This window comes from Labeo rohita, chromosome 16, assembly GCF_022985175.1.
Source record: "Labeo rohita strain BAU-BD-2019 chromosome 16, IGBB_LRoh.1.0, whole genome shotgun sequence".
Classification (NCBI taxonomy): domain Eukaryota; kingdom Metazoa; phylum Chordata; class Actinopteri; order Cypriniformes; family Cyprinidae; genus Labeo; species Labeo rohita.
This window is the reverse complement of record NC_066884.1, coordinates 22,247,068-22,273,988: the sequence shown is the minus strand read 5'-3', so window position 1 is coordinate 22,273,988 and position 26,921 is coordinate 22,247,068. Positions and strand designations below refer to the sequence as shown.

Below are 26,921 nucleotides of genomic sequence, written 5' to 3'. Positions count from 1 at the left end.
TAGATTCGTTTTAAATCGCACATTCATTCATAAACAAAACACCGTTTGTGTTTGAATGGAGATGTGCAGCGGCTCAGTTGCGACTTTGTTTCAGATTGTTTTCGACAACAAAATAGGGCAAAATCAGGCAATCATGTTATAGTAACTTAATATTAACTTCGTTTATTTAACCGTTGTATTAAATCAATATCGCATTTACAAACTCGTTTAAAAATCGTTAAATGTCAATCTCGAAATGTCAAATCATTAAATGTCAATCTTCAAGTTTCATTATAATCAACGAAGCTCTCTTTACTGCACAATGAATTTCTTATTTACAAACTCTCCACACTTTATTTATGAAAGGACTCGTGAGATATGTCTGTGATACATTTACTTAACGTTGCAAAAACACGTAGAAACCTTTAAAGCACCCCTCAGTGCAAACACAAATATGATAATCGGGTCAGTCGCACTGGTGCTCCTAAATATTGTTTCATAGTCGCACGCAGTAGTTTTCTGAAATGGTTGCACTTTAGATCCCTGGATTTGGTCAAGAGCAATGAGAGATTTTCTCTTTTGTTGTTTGATGAATGTGAATGACAGACAGCAGGAATGTTAGACTGCTGTCACTTTAAGAGCTGCCTGGATCCAATATACTGTTAGACATGTGTTTTCTCTCTCAGCTGTTTACTTTCACTTAAGAACTAAATTACTTATTACGAGTATACTTACAAATAAGGGCATTTTGATACACACAAGTGCGTGTAACCTTTCAAGGTCTCTCTCAGGCAGTGTGTATATAGAAAAATGAGTTCTCTTTCGCTGCCAATTGTATTTTAACAGCTTAAAAATAACTTGTTTCTAAACCACAATGCTTAAAAATGCATGCAAATGATACATTTTCGTGACCACATAGCACAGCAACGTCACATGAGCCTGTAACCGCAATAAAGACAATAAAGAAATTTTCTTGAAAAATTTTTTGAAATTGTACATTTACTACAAAAGGTAGTCTTTATCGCAATTAACAGGTATTTAGCAGGTGAAAGTAGAAACTGTTTTCAAATGGAAGAGCATTAATATGGTGACATTTGACACGTTTTATTATTCTCTAATGTTTTGATCACTCAGTGTATTATTAAAAAGTATGCATCCTTACCTCTGGCTCCTGGGCTAACTACACCCACAGCAGGACTGGAGACGTATCCCGACTGCTTCCCGTTGGCCAACGAGGCGTGAGTGGGCAGAGCTGTAGGTAGGGTGAAGATACTGGTTGGCTGACTGGCCTGCTGAGGGGAGGGGCTCTTGGGATTGTTGGTAGAGAGGGTAGGGAGAATGTACTGGACCTGTGTTATTGGTTTTTGGCCTGATGAGGGTGCTATTGAGGCGGAGGGGAGAATGTGCGACTGCAGAACGGGCAGAGGAAGTGGACCGTTACTATGAGCAAGTGGGGCAGATGCCGGGGAAGCTGGGTTTTGTGGAGGAGGGGGTGTGACAAGCTGTACAGCGGGCGGGGCTTGGAATGTGCCTCCCAAAACTAGATTGGTCACCAGCCCACCTTGAGCTCCAGATGCACTAACAGGATTGGGCGATGATGAGGAATAGTACCCACCCCCTCCAGCTGAAGCTGTTGCTGGGTTTCCTGTGGTACCAGGTCCAATGAGAAGCTGCGTCTGTGGTGGAGCGGGTTTCCGGTCATGTGGGGACTTGCTGGCGATTGGCACCGGTGTGCTCACCACAGGACGCACCACGTTAGTGACAACAGTGGACGCCACTCTCACCGCTCCTAGCACTGACGACACTCCCCCGCCAGAGCTGACCAGGATGGACTGACCCGCAGAGGACTGAGACCCTCCTCCTTCACCTTCCCTTCGTTCTCCATCACCTCCCTCCACTGTTCGCTTTCTCTTTGAGGAAGCATCGCTAAAGCGTCTGGAGGTGGGGTAGGAGGAGAGAGACACGCTCCGACCGTGTCCAGGGCCGTAAGACGTGGAGCAAATCACGGGAGCAAAAACTCTCTGATGCCGAAAGCAGCAGGGAAAAAGGAGAACATAAATTAGCTAAAGACAGCAAGCATATGCAATGACACAGATCCTTTACCAGTTAATAAAAATACTGTGTAATAGCCTTCTGTAAACTTCATTAATAATTAACGTATGAAAACGGCTTAAGGACCACAAGCAATTTTCTAGTTCTACAGAGAGCAAAGTGTTCTACATTTCGCTATTTTGTGGGAATATATTCATCAAGGGACAGTTCACCAAAACCTTGTCATCATTTACTCATCCCAATGTCATTAAAGATGTTGAGGCCTGTTCACACCCAGATGAATTTTTAGTGCAAAAACATTTAGAGGGCTCATGACATGAGAAACCAAATTTCCCTTGATCTTTTGACATAGAAGACATATTTGTATGCTTAGTACATCCTGCAAGTTTCATAACTTAAAATATCATCAAAGCATGTTTGTAATAACCCTTAGAAAATGGCTCGTTTGGATCCAAGTTGCAGGGTAACATCACCCGGACACAGTTGTCTGCATAAACACTGCCTCCAGAACAAGACACTGACGAATAGTCTTCTTCTCACCATAGGCCACGCCCACTGGCGTTCAGTCTCTTAATGGCTGACACTTGTTTATGCTAAAATGAGAGTGTTGTGTCGCTTCCAAGGAAATAGAAAGTACAATCACTGCCGTTATCTTGTCTACACTGGATACAGTATACAGATGCGCGTTGGCTTTCTGAGTCAATAGGACAAATGGAGTGAAAGAACGTTCACTTTGACGCGTTTGGTTTAAAATCTTGTTCGTGTCTTTGTACAGATATCAGAAGCATCCCAGCGTAAAAACAGGTGGATAGTTTCTTCTAAAATGGCATCCGGGATCGTGTCAGAGAATTGTTTGGAGCATGTTGTTTTGTAAATGACGCACAGAGAGTTCACAAAGAAACATTTGTTGAAAGATGAAGCAGTACTAGATCTGACTGCAGCTGCATCACAAACGGTAAGTAAAATGATTTCATAATGCATTGTCTGGAAATTACCATTTTATTTTGATCATGTTGTCAAAACACACTTAAATGCAATAGTGAGTGGGTGGGGCATTGATACTGTTTTCTATGCAATGGCGTTAGCCAATCGTAACAGTTGCCAATTACTGACAAGCCTTAAAGGACACGCCCCTTAAAACAGGTCGTTTTAGACAGAGGAATGAAGGTTGACAATAATCATTTTTCCACATATTTGTTTTTTTTATGCAAAAACCTTTATTAACATTATAAGTAAACCTAATTAAGACAAAAAACAAGTTAACCTGTTTAGTTTTGATGATCGCATTATTTTTCATATGCATATGCTTACATATGAGATCGCTCATTTCTGCGTCTACCTCATCTGTGTTTTCATCGGCACACTCTAGACTATTTCAAGGGATGTGTAATAGCACCCCCAAGTGTATAACAGTTAAGACATGGAAAATTATGTGTTTTACAAGGAAACATTCTCAGAATAACAGAAAAGTTTGGCGGGGAAAGAGTTCAATTTGAATGAACGGTTGTTAATTCAGTCAATGCAATGGAATTTTTTATTTATTTTTTTATCATGTGGGGTTCAAATGCCTTTCACACTGGGAAAAACACAGGCTAACTGATGAGTTTGTTTGATAAGCACTATAGCGTATACTAAAATTGTTATCTGAAGCCTAGTTTGAATCAACGTAAAAACCATTTGAAAACCTGTATTTCTCGTTTTCATACACTCTGGTGGATACTCATGTACATTGCCAAACTCCATAAAGGACAATTCATAGGCTATTTGACTTATTTTGTATATTCCAAGTCTTTTGTAGCCAAACAATAGATTTGTGTAAGAAACAGACTGTAATTTTAGTTACTGCTCACCGATGCTGAACTACAGTCATGCGTTGTGGTACTCTCGTGAACGCTTGTCAAAGACTGACACGGAAGGAAAGAAATTGTTACATAAAGTCATTATTTTAGTTTTCTTTGTGCATGAAAAGTATTCTTATAGCGTCATAACATTACGGTTGAACCACTGATGTCACATGGACTATTTTAACGATGTCCTTACTACCTTTCTCGATCAGAAAAGCTCAGAAACAGCTCTCTGATTTCATCAAAAATATCTTAATTTGTGTTCCGAAGATGAACGAAGGTCTTACGGGTTTGGAACGAAATGAAGGCGAGTAAATAATTACAGAATTTTCATTTTTTGGGTGAACTATCCCTTTAATATTTTCAAAAACAGCAATCAAGTTAACGACATTTGGCACCAATGACGTCAATGACCTGGTCTGACACGTCCAAAGGTGCCATTTTTTAATTGATCTGAAGCGAGAATGAGATTCAAGAGCTTCAGCAGAATGAGGGTCTATCAGTGAATAACTACATCCTACATTATGCTCTTTTTCTCAAATGTTAAGACTTAAATCTAACACAAATGTCACATACAAATGTTTTTAGAATTTAACAATATAAATCAAAAGCATAATTTCTCTAATATTTCATCCTTTGTGTGTCCCGAGCAAATGAAGCTGAGTAAATGCTGACAAAATGTTCATTTTTGTGTGAGTTTTTCCTTTAAGCATGACATTTTTGTACAGATCAACATGGACAGACCAACAGATCAAATATTTGAGATGATACCTTGCGTTCTCCTTCATCTCCAGATCCATTTTCACTATCACTGTCTGTCACCCTCTCCTTACACTTCAAGTCAATAGAGCTGCCCGGATACGAGTCCTCTGAATAACACATGACACACAATAATGACCGTTACAACAGAATGCCACAACAGCCAATAAACACAAAAGGATTCATGATGATAGAAATGACATCAGCACTTACTAACTTATTTTTAGAAAACCCTTATGGGACCTGAAAAAGCATCTTAGATGATGAAGTCTGACTCACCAATGACATCATCATCCCCCTCTTCTTCACAGATGACCATACGCTCTTCGTCGCTTGTCATGTCCTCACTTACCCCCCTCTGTGTCTGAGAAAGAGCACCCCGCCCTGCAACCTGACCACCATCACCACACATCTAAAAATACAGGAAGAGTAAGTTGAGCATGAATCGCTGAAAATGTGTCACTTGCATGAGTGCATGTGTAATACCTGTGCGAGTTCAGCGAGTGCCTGTGGATTGCTTCTCTCGCTCCTCTCCAGATTGTGCATGGCGCTCTGGGAGAAGGCACGAGGACGTGGCAATTGGCCATGTCCCTCACCCCCGACTCGCTCTGACACGCTCACCATGCCAGGCCCCACACCTTTGAGCTCCATTCCCATTGACACAGATGGAGGTTCTGAATTAGACACAAAATAGATATTATTCTGTGCATTCAAAACGGAAAAACTAAGCAACAGGCCACAACAGAATGCAACAGTCACGGCCCACTTTTTCAGCAGCCTTGGTTATGAAGATATTTTCCTCATTCACTTTTACCACAGGGATTAAAAATAAAGTCTTTGTGAATGCCTTACAATCCACAAACCAAACCAACCAGCTACAAGGTGAATCATTCATTACAAGTGAACATTCAAAAGTACATCTTCAAAGAGGGAAAGAACTATAATCTGATGACGCATTGTGATAAACAAGCACATTAAAAACAACAGAAAAACATACATCTACTGATTTAAAAATGTTCATCAACATATATAGAAACTATTTTACATAGAAATTTACATGAATCTATGACATCATTCACAGTGGTTCATGGGAGTGGACGGTTGCTGAGAGTTACTTTGGTGCAGTTTGCTAGCTGTGATTCTCTGTTTGGTGGATATTTCTCTGCCGAATCATGGGTAGTTTTTCCCCCGATACCAATATTTTTACTGGAATTTTTACTTCCAGAACCCGACTTTTGCATTCTATAACGATGTGCGAGATGAAACTGTCACTTGCCCTAACTGCCAATATATCTTACATTTCTTTATCACATATATACATTCTTAAAGCTTTCACTAGGGCTGCATGATAATGGTTAAACAGTTAATCACCATTCTTTTGCTCAAAAATATAATTTATATTAATAATTGCACTTTCACATAAGTACAAATCGTCAACTAGGATGGTATACACAAAGATTTAGTCGCAGAAAACAACTGCGTGGATGAAAAAAGACCTTATATTACACTTTTATTTAAGCAGGTATCCCGACTCAAGGACCTTTCCTGATCCCGCCGCCCTCTCTCTCTCTCTCCCACTTCAATTCCTGTCTCCTCTACACTGTCCTATCCCTAAAAAAAAAAAAAAAGTGAAAAAAAAAAAAAATAATAAATAAATCTCTAGACTGGGGGATTTACGCTCTTGACATCTGGCAACCGCAACCAGGAAAGCTTGTAGAGGCCTGTTACCAATGCAAGATAGCACAAATGCCAAACTATTTTTTTTCTTTTAAGGATAAATAACTGGTGGGTAAATACTGCAAACAATCATAAATCAGTAAACCTACATTCCACACTTGCAAATCTGGTCGTCAACATTAAAAATAAATAGGTAATATTATCTAGCTGGCAAATTCAGAGGTTTTGGTGGAACTGCATTTTTACTCATTCTTGAAGTGTTACTCCACCCCAAAATGAAAATTTTATTTTCATTATTCTCATTCTCATTAATCATTTAACCCCCATGCCGTTCCAAACCCGTAAAAGCTTAGTCCGTCTTCGGGACACAATTTAAGATATTTTGGATGAAAACCAGGAGGCTTGTGACTGTCCCAGTGACTCCCAAGTAAAGAACACTGTCAAGGCCTAGAAAAGTATAAAAGATATCGTCAGAATAGTCCAACTGCCATCAGTCGTTCAATTTGAATTTTATGAAGCGACGAGAATACTTTCTGTACGCAAAGAAAAAAAAAAACTATTTTATTCAACAATTCGTCTCCTCCACATCAGCGTAGCACCATTTTGGAGAGTATCCGCTGGACGCAAACTGTATACGCCGTTCTGTGTCATCTCCACCACACGGACATGCTTTTTTTGTTGAAATCGAAGCGTAAATATATGTAGAAAACGTATCCGTGTGGTGCGGCTGAAACAGAACAGCATATGCAGTTTGCATCCAGCGGATACTCTCCAAAATGGCACTACACTGACACAGAGAAGATGAATTGTTGAATAAAATCTTTTTTTTTTTTTTCTTTGCGTACAAAAAAAATTTCATCACTTTATAAAATTCAGATTGTACCACTGATGGCAGATGGACTATTTTGACTATGCCTTTCATATTTTTCTGGGCCTTGACAGTTATTTACTTGGCAAACAATTGGACAGTCAAAAGCCTTCTGGTTTTCATCCGAAATATCTTAAGTTGTGTTCCGAATGAAGCTTTTATGGATTTGAAACAACACGGGGGTAAGTGATTAATGACAAAAATTTCATTTTGGGGTGGAGTAACCCTTTAAGACTATAAAGTCATCATAGTCTAAAGAATGAGTAAGAATGAGTTGAAAAACCAGACTAATGTTTTGCCAAGTATGCCATTATTTTTCAATTGATCACTGTCTTGGAACTTCCTGGAAATATTATATTATTATATATTATAAATATAAAATTAGAAGCTAAACCTTACTGATGCAAAACACAAAAATTGCGAGTTAAAAAAAACCTGTTGTTGAAGCAAAATTTTTTCAAAATTGAAGCAAAAAAAAAAACTGATAAAATATTGAACCAATTAGATAACAATTTTTTTTAAATGTGCACAAGTTGTGAAACTATAATCCATGTATATACCACCATAAAATCCATCCATAACACTGTGCATAGTGACAATCTGCACTTCTTGTCCTGTTCCACACCTGTGGTTTCTGACATGCTTCTCTCGCGGATGTCTTTGCCCCCTGGAACACCACGTCCCTCGCTGCTGGATTTCTTTCTGTCCTTATTACACCATTTCCAGTCAGGATGTGCCTTAAAATGTGCCTCCTTCACCTGTGAATGATTGACAGAAGCATTTATAGAGGCAGGAAAGACTTAATGATGGTTATTCAGGTGTCTAAACGTGCACATCCGCAAGTACAAGACAGTTCCAGTAACCTGAAATGCGAGGTCATGGTATTTCTGCTTCTCTTTGGGTCCCAAAGCATACCACCACTCTCCAAGTATCTTGCTGACAGTGCGGTTGTCCTGGTTTGGGTGTCTCTGGTGAACCAGAGCGCGATGCCGCTTGCTGAAGATCATAAACGCATTCATGGGCCTTCGGATGTGGTCTTTCTCCCTCTGGAAAATGAAAGGGTAATAAGGAATGAGTAAATGTGTCTGTGTGAAAGAGGGAGGCTGTCACACAAGGATACGCTACTATTTGAAAATTCAGGTCAATATGATTTTTTTGTAAAGAAATTAAGTCTTATTCAGCAAAGACGTATTATATTGATTGAAAGTGGCAGTAAAGGCTTTTTTAATCATTTTTTTTTTTTTTAAATAAATGCTGTTCTTTTGAACTTTCCATTTATCATCTTGAAAAAAAGCATCACAGTTATTACAAAAGTATTAAGGAGAACGTTTTTAACATTGATAATAATAAGGCATGTTTCCTGAGCACTAAATCAACATATTTAGGGCACTATGAATTACACAATGTGGAAATCATGGACGGAATTGCGGAATCCAGTCATAAAAACTGAATTTACTGTATAACATGGAATGTCACGGAATTTGCCAAATTTGGGATGAAAAAACTAAAAGTAGGTCAGAACATTTGAATCAAAACATTATATGTACTAGTGTCTGTGAATATTAAGGCACCAAAATACTATTTAAATATGAATCCTGCATGTGTGAACGAATGGTACAGACACATGGTTTCATTTACTACACACATACTATAGTGCACGTGATAATAGTATTTTCAGCCTCTGCCACCTCAATTTATAGTTACATAAACATAAACAATCTCTAGAACTGCTCTGAGTGTCACTTCATGAGCATTTTTATGTTTCTTGTGAGAAAAGTTATCATCATATAGGTCTTTACAGAAACTCGTCAAAATAAAATTTTGGTTTAACTTGAAGAAACTGTGACAGAAATATATTACTTAATGTCATTATAGTACTACTCCTACTACTAAAATGATAATAAAAACATTATATAAGGAATATTATCAGAGAAATTATTTATCACAATTAATTTACCCAAAAAATTTAATTACACAACACAGAATTTCTAAAAAAATAAAATTAAAATAATAATAAAATAACATGAATAAACAATAATTTATTAACAATACAATAAATGAAATCCAAACAATTAATAAAAAACAAAGAATTTGAGAAAAATAAAACTGAATTTGAGAAAAAAAAATATTAATTTTAATAAATCAGTCATGATTTCAATTAACCGGACATGCTTTTGGTTAATATATTTTTTATTTGACCATTTAGACAGTGTAGAATTTAAAATTTGAAATTTTAATTTAAAGGAGAAGTTCACTTCCAGAACAAAAAGTTACAGATATTTAACTCACCCCCTTGTCATCCAAGATGTTCATGTCTTTTGTTTCTTCAGTCGTAAAGAAATTATGTTTTTTGAGGAAAACGTTTCAGTAATGTTCTCCATATAGTGGACTTTAATGGTGCCCACGAGTTTGAACTTCCAAAACGCAGTTTAAATGCAGCTTCAAAGGGCTCTAAACAATCATCCTACATCGCTGTTTTACCTTTTTTTTGCAAAGGCTCTTTGACCTTCTTTGCACGTTCACTTTGTAAACACTGGGTTGGGACTTCTGCAATGATGTAGGATGATTTTGAAGTTGGATGAGAAAATAAGATGGGAGTTTTTCGACATACCCTAACTGTCTTGACCCAGAATACAGAGCTAGACAAGACGAGCATTTGAGGTTAAAAAATACATAAACTGTAATTTAGAAAAAAAACTTTCGTTTGGCTAGATAAGGCCCGTCTTCCTCGGCTGGGATCATTTAGACCCATTTGAAGCTGCATTTAAACTGCATTTTGGATGTTCAAACTCGTGGGCACCATTGAAGTCCACTATATTAAGGACATTCTTGAAATGTTTTCCTCAAAAAACAGAATTTTTTCACGACTGAAGAAAGAAAGACATGAACATCTTAGATGACAAGGGGGTGAGTAAATTATCTGTAATTTTTTGTTTTAGAAGTGAACTTCTTTAAATTAAAAAACGGAATCCAAAAGAAATAAAAGAAAAAAAAAACACAAAAATTAAACTGATTTCACAGACACGAAATACTAGAGTAATGCTAATAATAAATATAATATAATATAATTAAAATATATTAAAACAGAAAAGCGGTTATTTTAAATTGTAACAATACAGTAATATTGTTTTCACTGTATTTTTGCATAAGATAAGATACTTACTGTGCATAAGATACCTTGTTCAAAAACATTAAAAAGTCTTATTAAAAAGCATGTGTAAAGGTGTACCTTTCCAGGACTCGTTTTGTCATCTTTGGGCAGTGCACTGAGGGACTGAGATCTACGCTTTCCAGGAGACGCAGAAATTGGCGGATCAGGAAGAACGCCAGGGAAAAACCTATACACAAAGATGGCAGTTAATATGACATATTAATTGAGGAGAAGAATCAATGGGGATTCAGCATCATGCATTAATCTACCTCTGCTAAACACGCACAACAGCTCACTCTCAAACAACCTTTCTTTCTAGCTCACAACAAGGAACATTATTTTTCACACTACAAACATCAATACAAAGGAAGCATTTGATCACAGCTGCCTATTTTTAACAAGTGTGAGGCCACCACAGCATCATCAACAACACGCCAGTTATTTTAATAATTGAGACATTACGATGATATATTACTACTTGCATGCACCTAATTTTGAAGATTTTTCTATTATCTAACTATTACACAGTCATGACTATATAGCTACTGTGTCCCAAAAAAGGCTCAAAAGATACACCCATTTCACTCTCGCAACCCTCAGGGCCCTTCACTGTGCCGTGAAACAATACAGCAGAATGCACCGAGCCAATTACTGAAAACTGCAATGCACTGTGTCGATGAGCTACTGCTTTGCAGCCCACCGCCAAAACAGAAAGCACAGAGCTTTAACACGTCTGTACAATATTAAAGGGATGGATGCTTCACAAATGTCAATAACACCTTAATGCGAAGATAACACAATAAGCTTAATGTGCAGAGCACATTTAGCAGGAACTGTACTAGATGACTTGATGATTATAAAGCGAGCTGAATTTTATATGTGATTCATAAGGGAGAGAGAAAAACAAGTGAGGGAAGTGTATTCAGATGACAGTTCATTAATGTAAACTGCCTCTGGTTTGCTGCTGTCATTCATACACAGACACAGGAGAAAGTGGAATGCTTTTGTTCTCTCTGTCTTTGTGGTGCCATTATGCAGCTCTTTCCACACACCAGCTACAAAACACATTCGAATAGAAAATGACGCATCACACACACACACACTGGACCACTCACGGATCATCCACGTCACTTTCTGTTTCACTGTCAGGTCTCTCTCGCTCCGCATCCTTCTCTCTCTCCGGGGGCAGTTCGTCAGCGGAGGGAGCGGGGCGTGAGGAAGGGTTAGGTGCTCCCTCTATAATCTCCTTCAGCACTGACCCGCTCTGAGACTCTGAGAGAGAAAGACAGGTTATTCATTACAGCATCTTAAATGAATCCCTTCAATCTGGCAACCTCTGAGGTCAATCGCTGCACTGGGTAATGGCTAAATTACAGAGGCTAGAGTTACAGAGTCACTGCAGATGTGACAGGAGAGGCCAAATACATAACAGCCCCCGGGACATCCCGGGAAACATGCTTCCAAATTTATTTAATATCAACCGTAAGTATTTTTTTATAACCTCTAGATGATTTCAAGCTAATTTTGGATTCAGACAAATGCCTGTACGAGCTAAATTACCTTTCTTTAGAGAAGCTGTCTGCGGATGACTGACAGTTTGTTGGCCCTCACCAGGTTGAGCCGATGGATCTGATTGGGTGGGTGCCAGGAAAGGGACCAATGAATGCCAAGGAAACACTGGAACCGATCTGGGCTCAACATTAGTCCACACTACGGGAGAAAATAAAAGAGCATTCATTCTAGCCAGTATTAACACCAAGTAATAACTCATATCAACACCAAAATCACAGCCTGATGAGCCATACAAATGACTAGATGCATATGCAGTCACAGTAATTATTTATAATTATCACTCTCTATGATATCAAAATAAATACCAAATAGGCATCAAAACGGACAAAAAGATGGAGAGCAAAAATACCAGATCAAAACATTTTGCATCTTTAACCTTATTTATGAAATCTATTTATTAAGCCATCATTTGAATATTATAAAAGTAAACTGGTGTTGCTGCAGCACAAATATTGTTTCACATCACGAAAACAGATTAACGAAGACGTACAGTAAGTGCATGAACATATTGTTCCCGACTGATATTAAGCAGGCAGTATTTGGCGCCAAACAATCATTTCTAAAACAACATGATTCAGGAACAGGCTGTTCGTGCAGTTATTTTCTGCTGCAGTTAAAACTACTGTATTTCAGCAGCAAAAGTCCTGCTATAGAGAAAAACAACATCAGACTCGTTGAGTAATAATGACTGACCAAACATGCTGAGTCCTTGGCGAAGATACTGCGGGCTTTCCGATGAAAACATGGTTGAGTAAGAGGCTTGAAATACTTTTTTTTACTGAAAAACTTCACAAACATGTACTATTAAATAGAGGTGCTGATTCAAACGTTCATCTGATATAAAGTGAATCAAGTCCTTGCGATTAAAAATGAAATATCCACATGATGCTGTTCCGAGACAGGTGATGTTGTTGAGTCCAGCGATGAAAATAAGCGGCCATAATCGATGCTGCCAGCATCCGTCTACTGGAGTTTCTTCACGTTGGTACCAAATGTTCTTGGTAATGACATGCCGTCGTTCAGTCACACTGATCTTTAGCTCAGGATCACGTCTTTTTGTATTCTCAGATTCTCAGACACCAGATCATATTGTAGTAAAAATGATGACAGCGTGCTATCAGGTACCGCACAGAAGAGCGTAAAGCGCCGTTCCACCTTCAGGAACGCGCAGATAATAACAAATGACGATCTTGGCGTTAAAACACTGTCGTAAACACAGTTACTAGTATGCACACTGCTGAGGTTCGAAATGCGGAAACGGGTTTGGTTTTATTTGGATGATGTAGTTTATTTTTGGTCCTGTTTGCCCCCTCCTCGTCTGAGCTTGTTTACATTGACAGACAGCTGCGGGGATGAAGGGGTTAAGTAGGCCTCTCGGTCATCCTCGGGCTCGAGTAGTGCAACAGTCCGCGACCTGAGCTCACCTCAGCCCAGGGGGATTTACATGTACAATATCACGATTAATAACAAGTTTGGCAATAAAAAAACTTTTAAATACGGTTATAAAAATCAAAGAGCACTGCGGGCATCAAATAAGCGATGCCTAACGCGTGAAGACGGTAAATCGTCGTGAAAATGGGAAGCCCGAATCTGCCAGATTAGCAGGTTAGCATGGTCACGGTGCTACTATGCACACCCGCAGTACGAGTGTAATTTATTCTTTGGGTTGCGACACACAACGGAAGCGATTTTTTATTAAAAACATTAACGAAATGCAATCTCAGGCGGGGAAATGATACGTATCAAATGCTTAAGAATAAAAGGCCACATGTAATACACATCTGTCTTTTTCACGTGGTCACTATTATTCTCTCTGGTTGTCAGTGCACGTCCTGTTTCACATCTGATCTCAACTCAATCTCTGATTGACAAACGCGTAATTACATCCTGCCCAGTGCACAAGCGGTAACCGGACTCATTTTGTACTGCTACTTTGGTTTAGGGGCTGCATTCGGGAGATCTGGACCTGGTTTCAGCAGCACAGTTCCAGATGAGTCCGTCCCCTCGGGAACGCCCCTGGTCTCGCATCCGCACCGCCGGGCACTACAACAGAACCTGTCCTCATGTCACGCCGCAAAACTGTACTTAGCAGCACTACACGGAAAACACCCAATTTTTAAAAAGGGGAAGAGACGACCGCGTCTGGCTGGGAGAAACTACCAAAGCCAGGGGTCTCGAGTAAGAAAGACAACACCTGTGCAGTGTTCCAGACCAACAATCATTAGTTACACTGTAGTAGCACTGTTGTAATTACGTTAGTAAAAAACTAATCCTCCTGTCATTGAAATGCTCTATGTTTTGCTGTAAATACACAAATTCTACTTTTCACAAGATCCAGTATGATAGCAGCATCTCATATCATGTCAAAGAAACCGAAACCACTATAGATTGTACAACCGCACGCTGATCCTCTATCCCTAAAGACAGAAAGCATCGTCTTGTCCCGCTCGCCTTTCACCACAGTTTTATTTTGATCTCGTTCAGGCTTAAAAAGGACGCACGAATTCTAGTTGCAGCGACTTCTCGTTTTAAATGCCTGCTCCGACACCCCCTCCCTCGCACACACCCCAGCCCCAAAGAGTCTCATCCAAAAGGCTAATCGTGCAGTAAACTCCTCGCCTTCGGCTCAATCGCCAAACTCGTAAGAAATCCACTAAGAGATGACTGCGCGAAACGGTCAAACTCCGCCGTGCCCTAACCCGCTACGGGCAACGGCGGGGAAATACAAAACAGGGAAGAAAAGCTGGACCGAGATGATCCGGCGCAGTGCTGTTGTGATGAAATGACGGGTCTGAATTGTAATAACAGCCCCTAAAGTCCAGTGCGGTCCTCCTGCAGCGGGGTCACTTTCCGATCCGCGTCGGCCGATTAACGTTCAGCGCTCCTCTCCGCTCGCTCCGTAGGCGTTCGTAGTAAAGAAGTCGTTGTCTCATAACATCACTCAATTGGCCACGACTCTTCCCTCGATTTCGCTCTCCTCTCTCGCTTCGCAAAGCCGTTCTTTCTTTCTCTTTCCCTCCCTCTTCCTCCTGTTGTATAGTAGGCTGCCCTCTTTCGTTCTATCAGCGTGTCAACCTCGCCCAGCCCGTGACCCGCCTTTTACTCTCCGAATGCTTTCTTAGATTGGTCTACGACGCAACCTATCGTAAGACAATCCGACACGCTGATTGGTGGGAGCGTGCGTTGGAATGTCAGTCATATGCAAATCCGGATTTGGCTTTAGGCTTCTCACTGGCCGCGACTGAAAAACGAGCTAATAAATATTTAACACGACGAAGAATCTGGGGCATAACTTTACGTGGGCTCTCGTGATAGTTGGTATCACTGTGACGTTGAGGCTGCCGCGCTACTCTAATGGGCAAAGAATCGCAGCGTGTCATAACAGGTATTATATATATTGCAGGGTTTGGTTTATTTTGGGTTACAACGAATGTATTATTTTAGGACAAATTAAAGGCAGGTGACATGACTCCTCAAATCAGCTGGACAAACCTCTCCCTTCAAAACGTCAAAAAGTTAAAATGTAATGTGGGCATTTTAAAAAAGAGGGTGCCAAAAACACACACGTATTACTTTTATTTAATAGAACTTTACAAACAGACGAAAAGCCTGTTTTTAGGACGCATCATCAATCAGCCATATTGGCGGCAATTAATGTAAACAATGCCACTGAACAGAATGAAACTCGCATATTTTGCTGCTGAAAATGGTCAGTTATAGTCATGTTTTAGGCTGTACTAATCGGTCAGACCGGGAAAAACATTTGGAGTACTATAGACTGCCAAAAGGTATAACAAATCAATGAGAAGAGTGGAAAAAACTGTCTGAGGAACAAAAGGCATTTGTGTTTGGCCAAACTCAAGCAGGATTTCCAAAGCAAGAATCTTGACAACATTTGTGTTTGTTCTTATCATTTCCGGTCAGATAGGTGAAATATTAGGCTAATATCTTCATTAATACTGCTCATGTGTATCTTTATCACCTATTAACTTTAGTTTGTCAAAAAATTGCGCCCTTTCCTGCTTACTAAGTCCTTCTCTGTATGATTTAGCAGCTTCCACGTGTTTTTTCCGGTGGTTTAGACAGGATAAATTAGCAGAACAACGTATTCAGTAAGACATTAACCACACAATCCATGCTGTTGATTACATCCGAGTATCTCCAGTATGGCGTATAATCGTAGAAGGTTTTCACGACGCGTCATCCATTAGCCATATTGATGGCACTGAATGTGAACAACGCCACTGAACCGAACAAACTTGCATATTTTGCTGATTTCTGCTGCTGAAAATGGTCAATTACAATCATATTTTGGGCTGTACTAATCGGTCAGACCGGGAAAACATTTGGAGTACTATAGACTGACAAAAGTTACAATAAATCAAGGAAAGGCGTTTGTGGTTGGCCAAAGTTAATTAGGATTTCCAGGGCAAGAATCTTGACAAATTCGTGTTTGTTCTTATCATTTCCGGTCATATTAGGCTAATATCTTGATTAATACTGCTCATACGTATCTTTAACACTTATTAACTTTAGTTTGTCAAAACATTGCACAATTTCCTGCTTACTATGTCCTTGTCTATATGATTTAGCAGCTTCCACGTGTTTTTTCTGTGGTTTAGACAGGATAAATTAGCAGAACAACATATTCAGTAGAAAAACGAAATATTCCAAGGCACTTGTGTAGAAAAAAAAGCCTTTAATGGACTGGGCTAAATCATTAAAACAATTAAAAGTGTAGATCTACGCATTTCGGCTACACAGCCTTCATATTCAGTAGTATATTAACCGTGCAATCCATGCAGTTGTTTACATTCGAGTATCTCCAATATGGCTGCACATCCAGGTAACTGACCACAAAGTGACGTAAGTGAAAACCTTCTACTGATATTTTATTTATCCACGTTAAACAAATAAAAACTTATTTCAAGTAATTAAAATATACTGAATTTAAATTTGGCCGTAAAATCGCTTTTTACTTTACACTGGCTGTGTAACATGTCCACTTCCTCGCACACTAAGTCCACATCTGCAGTCAAGGTGTCAAAATGTGACAGCTTTATCAGCAAATGCAGACTGATCTCAATCAGTGTTGCCAAGTCTGCGGTTTTCCCGCGGAATTGAGCTACTTTAACACTGTTGCCAAGGGTTGTTTTTCAAGTCTGTGGGTTGAAGCGACCCCAAAAACATGACAATTATCCCCTGGAATGCATATTTTAGCATGGGAACCTCACCAAAAAACTTGTATTTTACCCTTCCAAATGCGTTTTTTATCGAGGGAAACCCCTGTAACCCGATTGGACTAGTTTTGAGTAGCAATTGGGTGGGTTTTGTTGTGAAAACCTGGCAACCCTGATCTCAATACCAGTACAATAAACTCTACTGTAGCAGTACGCTTCACACATGTTCCACCCTCACTTCAAAAACACTGTAGTAAGCATTATACAACAGTTTATTCCAGTCTTCGAATCTGATTGGCTGAGCTGCGTTTCAAGAATGATGTTTAGTGTAACGGTTTGTATCACTCTGCTGTTCATTGAGTGTTCCAGACACGCTTTCTGTCTGTGCGGTGTTTGGTGACGCACAAAGCTTGATGATTTGGCTTCTTTTATGTAAGGGAACTGACAGATTTTGTCTGAAATGTAAGTCGTTTGATATTAATTTATTTAATGGAGCTTATGGAGCTGTTGTATAAAAGCAATATCGCACTCACAGTTGTGCTGATGGACAGCTGGTTCACAACTGATGCTCTTGCTTGTGTGAATTGAACACATATACCACTCTGCTATACCAGTTCTCTGGAGTGGTAAATAAGGGTAAGAGTATGGCTTTGGTTTTTTAATGTCTAGCACAAATAAGATTTGTCAGTGGGCAGGGTTTTTCTTGGAGACCATACAGCTGTACAAACGTCATAAACATTACGTAAACCAATTATAATCTAAGGCAATTTAAAAAGAGAGAGAAGAAAGGTGGAGAAAAATTCTTCACGTAGCATTTTCCCCCATCTTTTACTATTTGTTTAATGTTACTGACTTACTAGCGCAGCAACTTTGTTTTGGTTGAGTGCAGTAAAAATAGGTCAGAGATTAAACCTGGTGACCACTGTTACTGCCGTCAGGACATTGACCAGCGAATCGGCTGATAGTGGTTATGTCACAGGCAAAGGTGACTGTCCAAAACACCATTATCAGTGTGTACAACTCTCATGGCGCCTATGTATGGCGTGCCTGTGTGTAGGTTTATGTGTGTGTGTCGAGTTCAGTGACTGGTTTGTTTGTATGGGGCAGAGGGGTACTGGCCTTGTGCCCAGTATCAGCCAGTCCCTTCACAAACAGTCACGCTACAATGAGAAAGATTTGTGTGTGAGGGAGAAAACCTACAGAGAAACTGTAAGCGTAAATGCAGCAACATTTTCCACACAAACACATAATATTAATGCATTTATGCATGAAAAGTACACATTACTTATATACCAGAAAGACACTCAAGAGTGGATGAAAAAAAAAAAAAAGTGGTTGTGGAATGTTTGAGAAAAGAGAGGGAAAATGGGTGGGAAGGGGAAACTGTGCAAGTCAGGCGAATAAAAATAGAACAAGAGTCATTCTATGGAGACGAGGGGAGGAGGGAGTTGTGAAAGTTGTGAAAACAGGGCCTCGCTCGCTGTATGTGGGAAGATGGTAATCGAACGTCAAGAGAGAAGAGTCTATAAATAGTTTAAGAAATAAGAACCGATGATAGAAAACGTGATTATGTGGGAACAGATTTACACGCTCTCAACTTGTGTACTGAAATCCATGCAAATCGAACTGAAGTAAGAATGTGTTATCAAGAGACATTGCTCCTCTATATAACACAATGTCAGACCTATGGGAGGAGCTACTCACTCTCTCAGCCAATGAGCTTGCGATGAGCTCCTGGCAACAGCCAATGAGGTGAGGCCGAGAGCCTCCAGCTCAGACTGTGATTATAGTAAACAAGTTTTTAACTCTTTCCAGCCTGATTCCATTTAGAATGACACACGGCGAAATCTAACATCACTGAGTACTTTTAAATTTAGTAATATGGACATAGCTAAATACATGAAAAATAAAACAACAAAATATCTTGAATCAGCAGTTAGTCAGCTGTGAGCGATACAGGGATGGGTAAAGCTCTGTATGTTTGAGGGTTAACAGCGCTCCAAAACCGTTCTGTTCCTCCTATCCAATCATTGTTTTTACGTGATTAAAACACAATCTCAAAAAGCCCACTCCCTGTTTCCATGGCAACAGCTTTATGGGTACTGTTACCCATGCCACTTTGGTGACCACTGACCATCTCCACGCACACACACTGCCCTTTTGTAAGATATTTATATCACTGCTGCCATCTGCCAGTACAGGCATTCCAGCTCTTTTCCAAAGGACATATGGAGGGGGAAAGACATGAAAAACAATGGCTAACCAAAAATCCGTCATGTTAGATTAACGTCTGTTGATCCACTTACGCTCACTTAGAACATTTTTAGCACTGCTCTAATAGACTAGGTGCAGGTCTATGAAATGCACCACAAATTTAAAAAAGGCAGTTATGAAACTCTACGCAGGTACGTCTCTTTAAAGCCTGTAATGGCACACTCTACTCACAAGGAGGCAGCACTGCCCTATGAAAAAAAACCAAGGCGATCACAGCAGACACAGAATTGAGTGAAGGAGAGATTACAGCTAGAGACGGGGGCTTTTATGTGAATGTATGTGCAAGAATCGTACGAGAATACATTTTTAGATCCTGTGATCTCCCCTGAGATATAACATAGAAATCAAACATTCGACGAACGCTGGCGTGAACTAAATTGTAGAATATGAAAGCACAAAATATAGCAGTGAAAAAGTATGTGCTGTAATTTCTATAAATATCTACATGTTTGTAAGAAATCTCCTACATAAAGGGAATGGCTGGCATTCCCGGGAACGCTCTGTGATCAGAGAAACAGAGACTTCTGCACTGCACCAGAGAGAGAAAGAGAGAGCGAGAAATAGGTGAGGGAAAAACAGTAGAAAACTCTGACACAAATAAGTGGGTGAATGGAAACAAAATATAAAGAGAATTAAATTGACATTATGAGTACAGCCGTGATGAAAAGCGAGACGCCGTTCGAGCATATAAGTGATAAACATTGCAGAATTGGACTATACGACAGATGGCGACTCAGAACTCAGCACATAAATGGAAGAGATCACGTCCTATGCGCTACTGAGGAAGAGAGCTATCGCAAACGCTGTATCAAATACGGACAAAATTATACTATAGACCAAAATAAAAACACACAGCCTGCAATACGTGTAATTAAAGTGATGAGTTTGAGGATGGTGCTGTATATATTTAACAGAGGTCTCTTTTATCAGTTTAAAATTTGCAGCATAAATCTGATGTTAACTTCTTTTAGATACAGCGTTATAGTATAGTTTTAGCAACAGATAGCAACAGAAAAAGACATGCATATTGTTAGTATTTGTGACGGCTGTAGTGAGTAGTGCATCTGTGTTTGCAGAGGGTGTGGATTAAATGAAACACAGAATGTTTGGAATCATTGCCATAGTAAATGACAGCTGAAAACAGACTGCCAATTCTGGCATTCAGTGATTCAAACGCTTTGATGTGAAGATATTTTCTCTCTGATATGTAAGTAATATTTTTAGTAAATAGTATATATAAGCAACTTTTCACTTGAGGCTCACAATGTATGTGAATGGTATTTCTTCTCTCTTAAAAAAGTTTTGTGCATCATAATTACTGTTTTCAAACATGATCCCTGAGTGCCCTCAAAACCAATCGTCTAAATTTATTTTTAGGCGTCCTTTAAGCTAATAACAACAACTGAAAAATATGACCTGTTTATTTATGATGCAGTGACGGGTTTGTAAACTGCATTAGAGTATTTTGTCCAAAAACAAATTGATAGTAATTTCACTTGTGAAATAAATTAGCCTAAACAGTGTTGCATACAATATATAACACATATATAGTTAGTACAACATAAACATATACATATATGGACCAGACGTGGGTTTAATGCTAAACATCCACCTTCATTCAGTAAACACATCTGAAATAAGAACATAAACACACACACACACACATTTAAGTAAAACTATCTAAATAGAGACATCCAATAGAGTTCAGTTGTTTTTAAATATAGCTATAAATGCTACAACCTTAACCTAACCCTCATTCTTACTCTAATCCTAACTGAAAATGTTCTGCATTTATACATTAAGAAAAAAAGAAGTTGTTTTGGATTTAGCTCACATCTGGGTACAAATGTGCCCCATAATATGGTTGAGTAAACACACACACACACACACACATGTTGGGACATTCCGTAACGGTTTTATACTGTGCTAACTATTTTCTATCCCCGTACTGTAACCCTAACCCTAAACCTACCCCTCTTTCTGCATTTTTAAATTTTCTAAAAACTTAATTCTGTATGATTTATAAGCTGTTTAACCCCATGGGGACCAAAAAATGTTAGACACACACACACACATGTTGGGACATTCCATAATGGTTTTTATACTGTACAAACTGTATTTTATATCCCCATACAGTAAACCTAACCCTCACAGGAAACTTTCTGCATTATTAGATGTTCAAAAAATTTCATTCTATATGATTTATAAGCTGTTTTCCTTATGGGGACTAAAAAATTGTCCCTACACTGTCAAAATTTACTGGTATTATTACTGATATTATTATGCTTGTGAGGACATTACAATATAATATAAGGAATACCAGGAACACACACACACGTTTAAGTAGATTAAGTAGATTTAGCTCACATCTGGGTACAAATTTGCCCCAAAATATGGCTGAGTAGGTACAAACACACACACACATGCTGGGACATTCCATAATGGTTTTTGTACTGTACAAACTGCATTTTCTGTCCCCATACCGTAACCCTAACCCTAACCTATCCCTCACTGGAAACATTTAGATTTTCAAAAAAAAAATTATTCTGTTATTTATAAGCTGTCTTCCTCATAGGGAACAAAAAATAACCCCACAAGGTTAAAATTTACTGATATTTAATATCCTTGTGAGGACATTATAGCGTAAGGAATACCAGGCCCACACACACACACGTTTAAGTAAAGATATCTAAATCAAGGCATCCTATACACTTACACTAATCCTAACAGAAAACTTAGAAAAAAAAAAAAAAAGAGGTTTTAGTTTTAGCTCACATCTTGGTACAAATTTTACAAACACACACACACACACACACACACACACACATTGGGATATACCATAATCGTTTTTATACTGTACAAACTGTATTTTCTATCCCCTTACTCTAACCCTAAACCTTAAACCTACCCCTCACAGGAAACTTTCCGCATTTTTAAAAAAGAAAAAAAAAAACATCAACTTCATTTTACATGATTTATAAGCTGTTTTCCTCATGGTGACTAAAAATGTCCCCTCAATGTCAAAATTTACTGGTATTATTACTGATATTATTATCATTGTGGGGACATTACAATATAATATAAGGTATACCAGGAACACACACACACACATAATATAATATAAGGTATACCAGCAACACACACACACACATTTAAGTAAAGCTATCTAAATAGAGACATCCTATAGACTTTTGTTGTTTTTTCATACAGCTAGTTATAAATACTAAACCTAACCCACATCATTACGCTAATACTTTGTGCATTTCTACATTAAGAAAAAAATAGGATTTAGTTCACATCTGGGTACAAATTTGCCCCAAAATATGGTTGAGTACGTACAAACACACACACACACACACACACACACACGCTGGGACATTCCATAATTTTTTTTATACTGTACAAACTGTATTTTCTCTGTAACTGTATCCCCTTACTCTAACCCTAACCCTAAATCTACCCCTCACAGGAAACTTTCCTCATTTTCAAATTTTCAAAAAACTTAATTTCATATGATTTATAAGCTGTCCTCATGGTGACTAAAATGTCCCCACAATGTCAAAATTTACTGGTATTTTTACTGATATTATTATCCTTGTGGGGACATTGAAGTATAACGTAAGGAATACCAGGACCACACACACACACGTTTAAGTAAAGATATCTAAATACAGACATCCTGTTGATTTTTGTTGTTTTTACATACTGCTACAACCTAAACCTAACCCACATCTTTACGGTAATCCTAACAGAAAACTTTATGCATTTCTACATTAAGACAAAAAAAGAGGTTTTAGTTTTAGCTCACATCTGGGTATAAGTTTGCCCCAAAATATGGTTGAGTAGGTAAAAACACACACATATACACATATACACACACACACACAGGCTGGGACATTCCATAATGGATTTTATACTGTACAAACTGTATTTTCTATCCCCTTACTCTAACCCTAACCCTAAACCTACCTCTCACAGTAAACTTTCCTCATTTTTACCTAATTTTACTTAATAAAAACTTAATATATAAGCTGTTTTCCTCATGGGGACTAATAAATGTCCCCACAAGGTCAAAATGTACTGGTAGTATTATTCTTGTGGGGACATTATAATGCAAGGAATACCAGTACCACACACACACACACACACACACACAGCAGATAAAACAAAAAAACAAAAAACATTCTACTTTAAGAAGTGAAATATCTGCTGACTCTTTAGTCGGAAAAATTTTGTCAGAAAAGTAAATTTCAATGTATGAAAGATGACACATTATCATGAACATGAGCAGCATTACGAAATATAAATTTATATGCGCTGATCAGCTGAAGGAAAAATCTTAGTATATTTTAGTATATATAAAAGTATTTATAAAAGTTAAGTATATTAGTAAATAAAAGTCTGTGTTTCCTCAGTTATCAGAATAAAATAACATGCTGTAAGATATTATTAATGAAGATAAGAATAATTTGAGATCAGTATTTAAAATGTACTTTTCAATAATTACATTTCAGAGTATTCGTTTTCTATAATGCTTATAATTTTCTGTAGGTTAACCACATAGGTTAGCTATCAAAACTGAGCAGCAATACAAAATTACGTTAGAACAACAAAAGCAAATAAACTTTTGGGTAGACTCTATGTTTTTCTGCAATTTGCTATACAGACCGTGCGTGTGTGTCTGTCTGTCTGCGTTAACGTCCTTCTCACAAGCTTGCGTGTCAAGGCAGGCCTACGAGATCAGGCCTAAATTTTTACAAATGCCCTCTTGTCATTTCACAACACACACTCCATTTCCCTCTATCACACCATACACACACTTGATCACAGCTAAATCACAAACACCACACATAATTATATATATGCATGAATACACTATGAAGACTTTTTTATTACACTAGCATAAAAGCACACATTAAACAGCATTCTCTCATTCCTTACCACACGCATACATAGCACACACACAACTGAACACATATAATTCATAAACATTTTAGTTCAGTCTTTGCCTCTTTCAATTCAGTTCTTTGTCACTTTGCTTCACTTTCAGTGAACATGTAATGAGCATGTTTTGAATATTGTGCTAAAATCAGCACTGCAAGTGCAACGACCTGCGCAACATCTAATCGAACCCACCATTACAGCAGCTGATGATTACAACCACACTGCAAAAACCAGAATACCACTGCTTTTAATGCCAAAGCATTCACTCCCGAAAGTAAACAGAGTAAACAGCTTAATTTTAAGAGAAAATTAAGATATAGATATATCTGGATATCTACTATTACTGTTTCCATATATCCATGTTCTCCATATATCACCTCTGAGATTTACAATTTACAAGCACTGAAACTGATAAACTGTACTTTTGATGTGGCATTAAATTTAGAACATATATTTGGTCTTTGTGATGCATGTGTGATCACAAAAACACTTGCCCTAATAAGGTCAAAATTGTGTTGGTTCTTACATGTGAATCACTGAAATAACTTCTGTATTTTCTGAACAAAAAAAGAAGAAGGTCATGTAATTTAAGAATCTGAAATACAGCTGTGAAAATAGACTAAAGAGCACAAGTCAAAGCTAAAATAAAACAAATGCATAATTTAGGGAAAGGGTAAATACAAGTGTCTTAATTTCCCAATATGTGCTGTGGGTTGAATTATCAGGAAGTTACATCAAAAACTGTCTACAAAAGGCTGTACCTCCACATTCTTAGCACACACAAGAACACTTGTGAAAAAAAGCCACAGAGAGGCCAACAATTACTTTTATACTAGCTGCAGTACACTAATTCTGTAGCTAAGAACAAGATCAAAATATCAGCATCTTAGCATAGCCCTAGTCTGTATGTAATATATATATAGACCCAGTGCTATGTGCAGAAAGATTTTGTGGTGAAATCAGACCAAGACAGAGCTTTTAAGACAGATTTTGAAGCCATATATGTGGTGCAAATCTAACATCACCCACAATTAAAATGACACCATGTGAGAAATGGTGATGGAAAGAGCATGTTGTGGGACTGCTTTTTATCAGCAGAAACTGTTAAATGTTAAAATGTGGTTGGTGAAAAATACTGCAAAATAATGTGAACATTTTTGAAAAACTGAAGCAGGACCCTCTTTTTAACAATACAAATAATTTATGCAAACATAGTTTAAGCATAATTATCATTTTTTTTAAATAATAAGTATAGTAAAACTAAATATATTTTAGCTGCAGTTTTTTGAGTTCTGAAATATAATTATCACAAAGAATTGGTTAGTGCCTGGATAAGCATAAATATCCTGATTTGTATTCAGATATACACTGTTTTGTCATGACAGGGCTCTTTTAATTAATTTCCAATTCATGTCTGCTTACAAATGGAAAAAACAAACAATGCTTTTTTGTTGAACCTGAGTTTTTAGACATGAACCAGTGAAACATCATTATTTTACACAAAAATATTACATGAGGAATAAAGTACAGTCAGCCAGTCATTGCAAAAAAACTGACAGAGCTGATATTATGTTTATGTATAAGAAAGATTTTGCAGAGTGAAACAAGAAACTAGCACAGTTATGTAGATAATTGGTTGCCTGGGACAATAATTCATTATACAGTTACACAGTTTGGTCATCATATAAACCATTTTGCAAAATGTGATCAGTAACCACTCAAAATCCAAATGTATTTCAGACAGCCATGTTTTATACTTTATAGAATGAGAATGAATGTTTTATAATGTGTAAAACATCAGAATTCTAGATTGTTTGATGTGTTTTCAGTGCTCAAAGTGATTTTATTTTCAGTCCCAACATTACATGAATCTTATACCACGGTATTGGTGAATGTTTGGTTTTTGTCTTTCATAACTATAATATTTTCAATAACTTAAATGGATAGTTCACCCAGAAATAAAAATTCTTTTACTGTCTTATCATTCTAAATCTGTATGATTTTCTTTCTTCTGAGGAACACAAAAGAGGATATAAAAAAAAAAGGTTGAGACATTTCACAAAATATATTTCTTTATGTTCCACAGGAGATGGAGAGACATACAGGTTTGGAACAACATGAGGCTGAGCAAAGATGAAATTTACATTTTTAAGTAAACTGTCCATTAATTTTACTTCAAAAAATACTTGTCATCCAATGACATGTCTGTCTTTCTTTAGTCAAAGTTTTTTAAGGAAAACGTTCCAGGATTTTTCTTCATATGTGGACTTCAATGAGGATAAAGAGGCGAAGGTCCAAATTGCAGTTTCAGTGCAGCTTCAAACGATCTCATCTGAGGAATAAGGTTCTTTTATATACTTTTCAACCACAAATGCTCGTCTTGCATTAGCTCTGCGTCCCCAACTTCACGTGTCATGCATGACGTAGGCGGAAGTACTGACCCAGTGTTTACAAAGCGAATGTGCAAAAAAAGTCAAATGCCCTTTACAAAAAAAGGTAAAACAATGTCGGACGATTTAGAAGTTGGAGGAGAAAATGAGATGGAGTTTTTCAAACTACCCTACCCTTTTGAACCGGAGTACACAGATTAAGATCCAACCTTGTGTGACCTTTCCAATGAG

At 38.0% G+C, this 26,921-nt stretch overlaps 1 protein-coding gene across 1 annotated transcript in view; it reads right to left on the bottom strand.

The window, feature by feature from the left end:
- cicb (capicua transcriptional repressor b) overlaps positions 1–26,921 on the bottom strand; it is a 51,697-nt gene that overhangs the window by 11,901 nt on the left and 12,875 nt on the right. Inside the window, 9 exon segments of the mRNA XM_051131938.1 lie at positions 1,142–2,000; positions 4,647–4,744; positions 4,914–5,046; positions 5,121–5,308; positions 7,805–7,937; positions 8,043–8,225; positions 10,409–10,517; positions 11,446–11,602; positions 11,891–12,040. Coding sequence (XP_050987895.1) covers positions 1,142–2,000; positions 4,647–4,744; positions 4,914–5,046; positions 5,121–5,308; positions 7,805–7,937; positions 8,043–8,225; positions 10,409–10,517; positions 11,446–11,602; positions 11,891–12,040 — 2,010 coding nt within the window.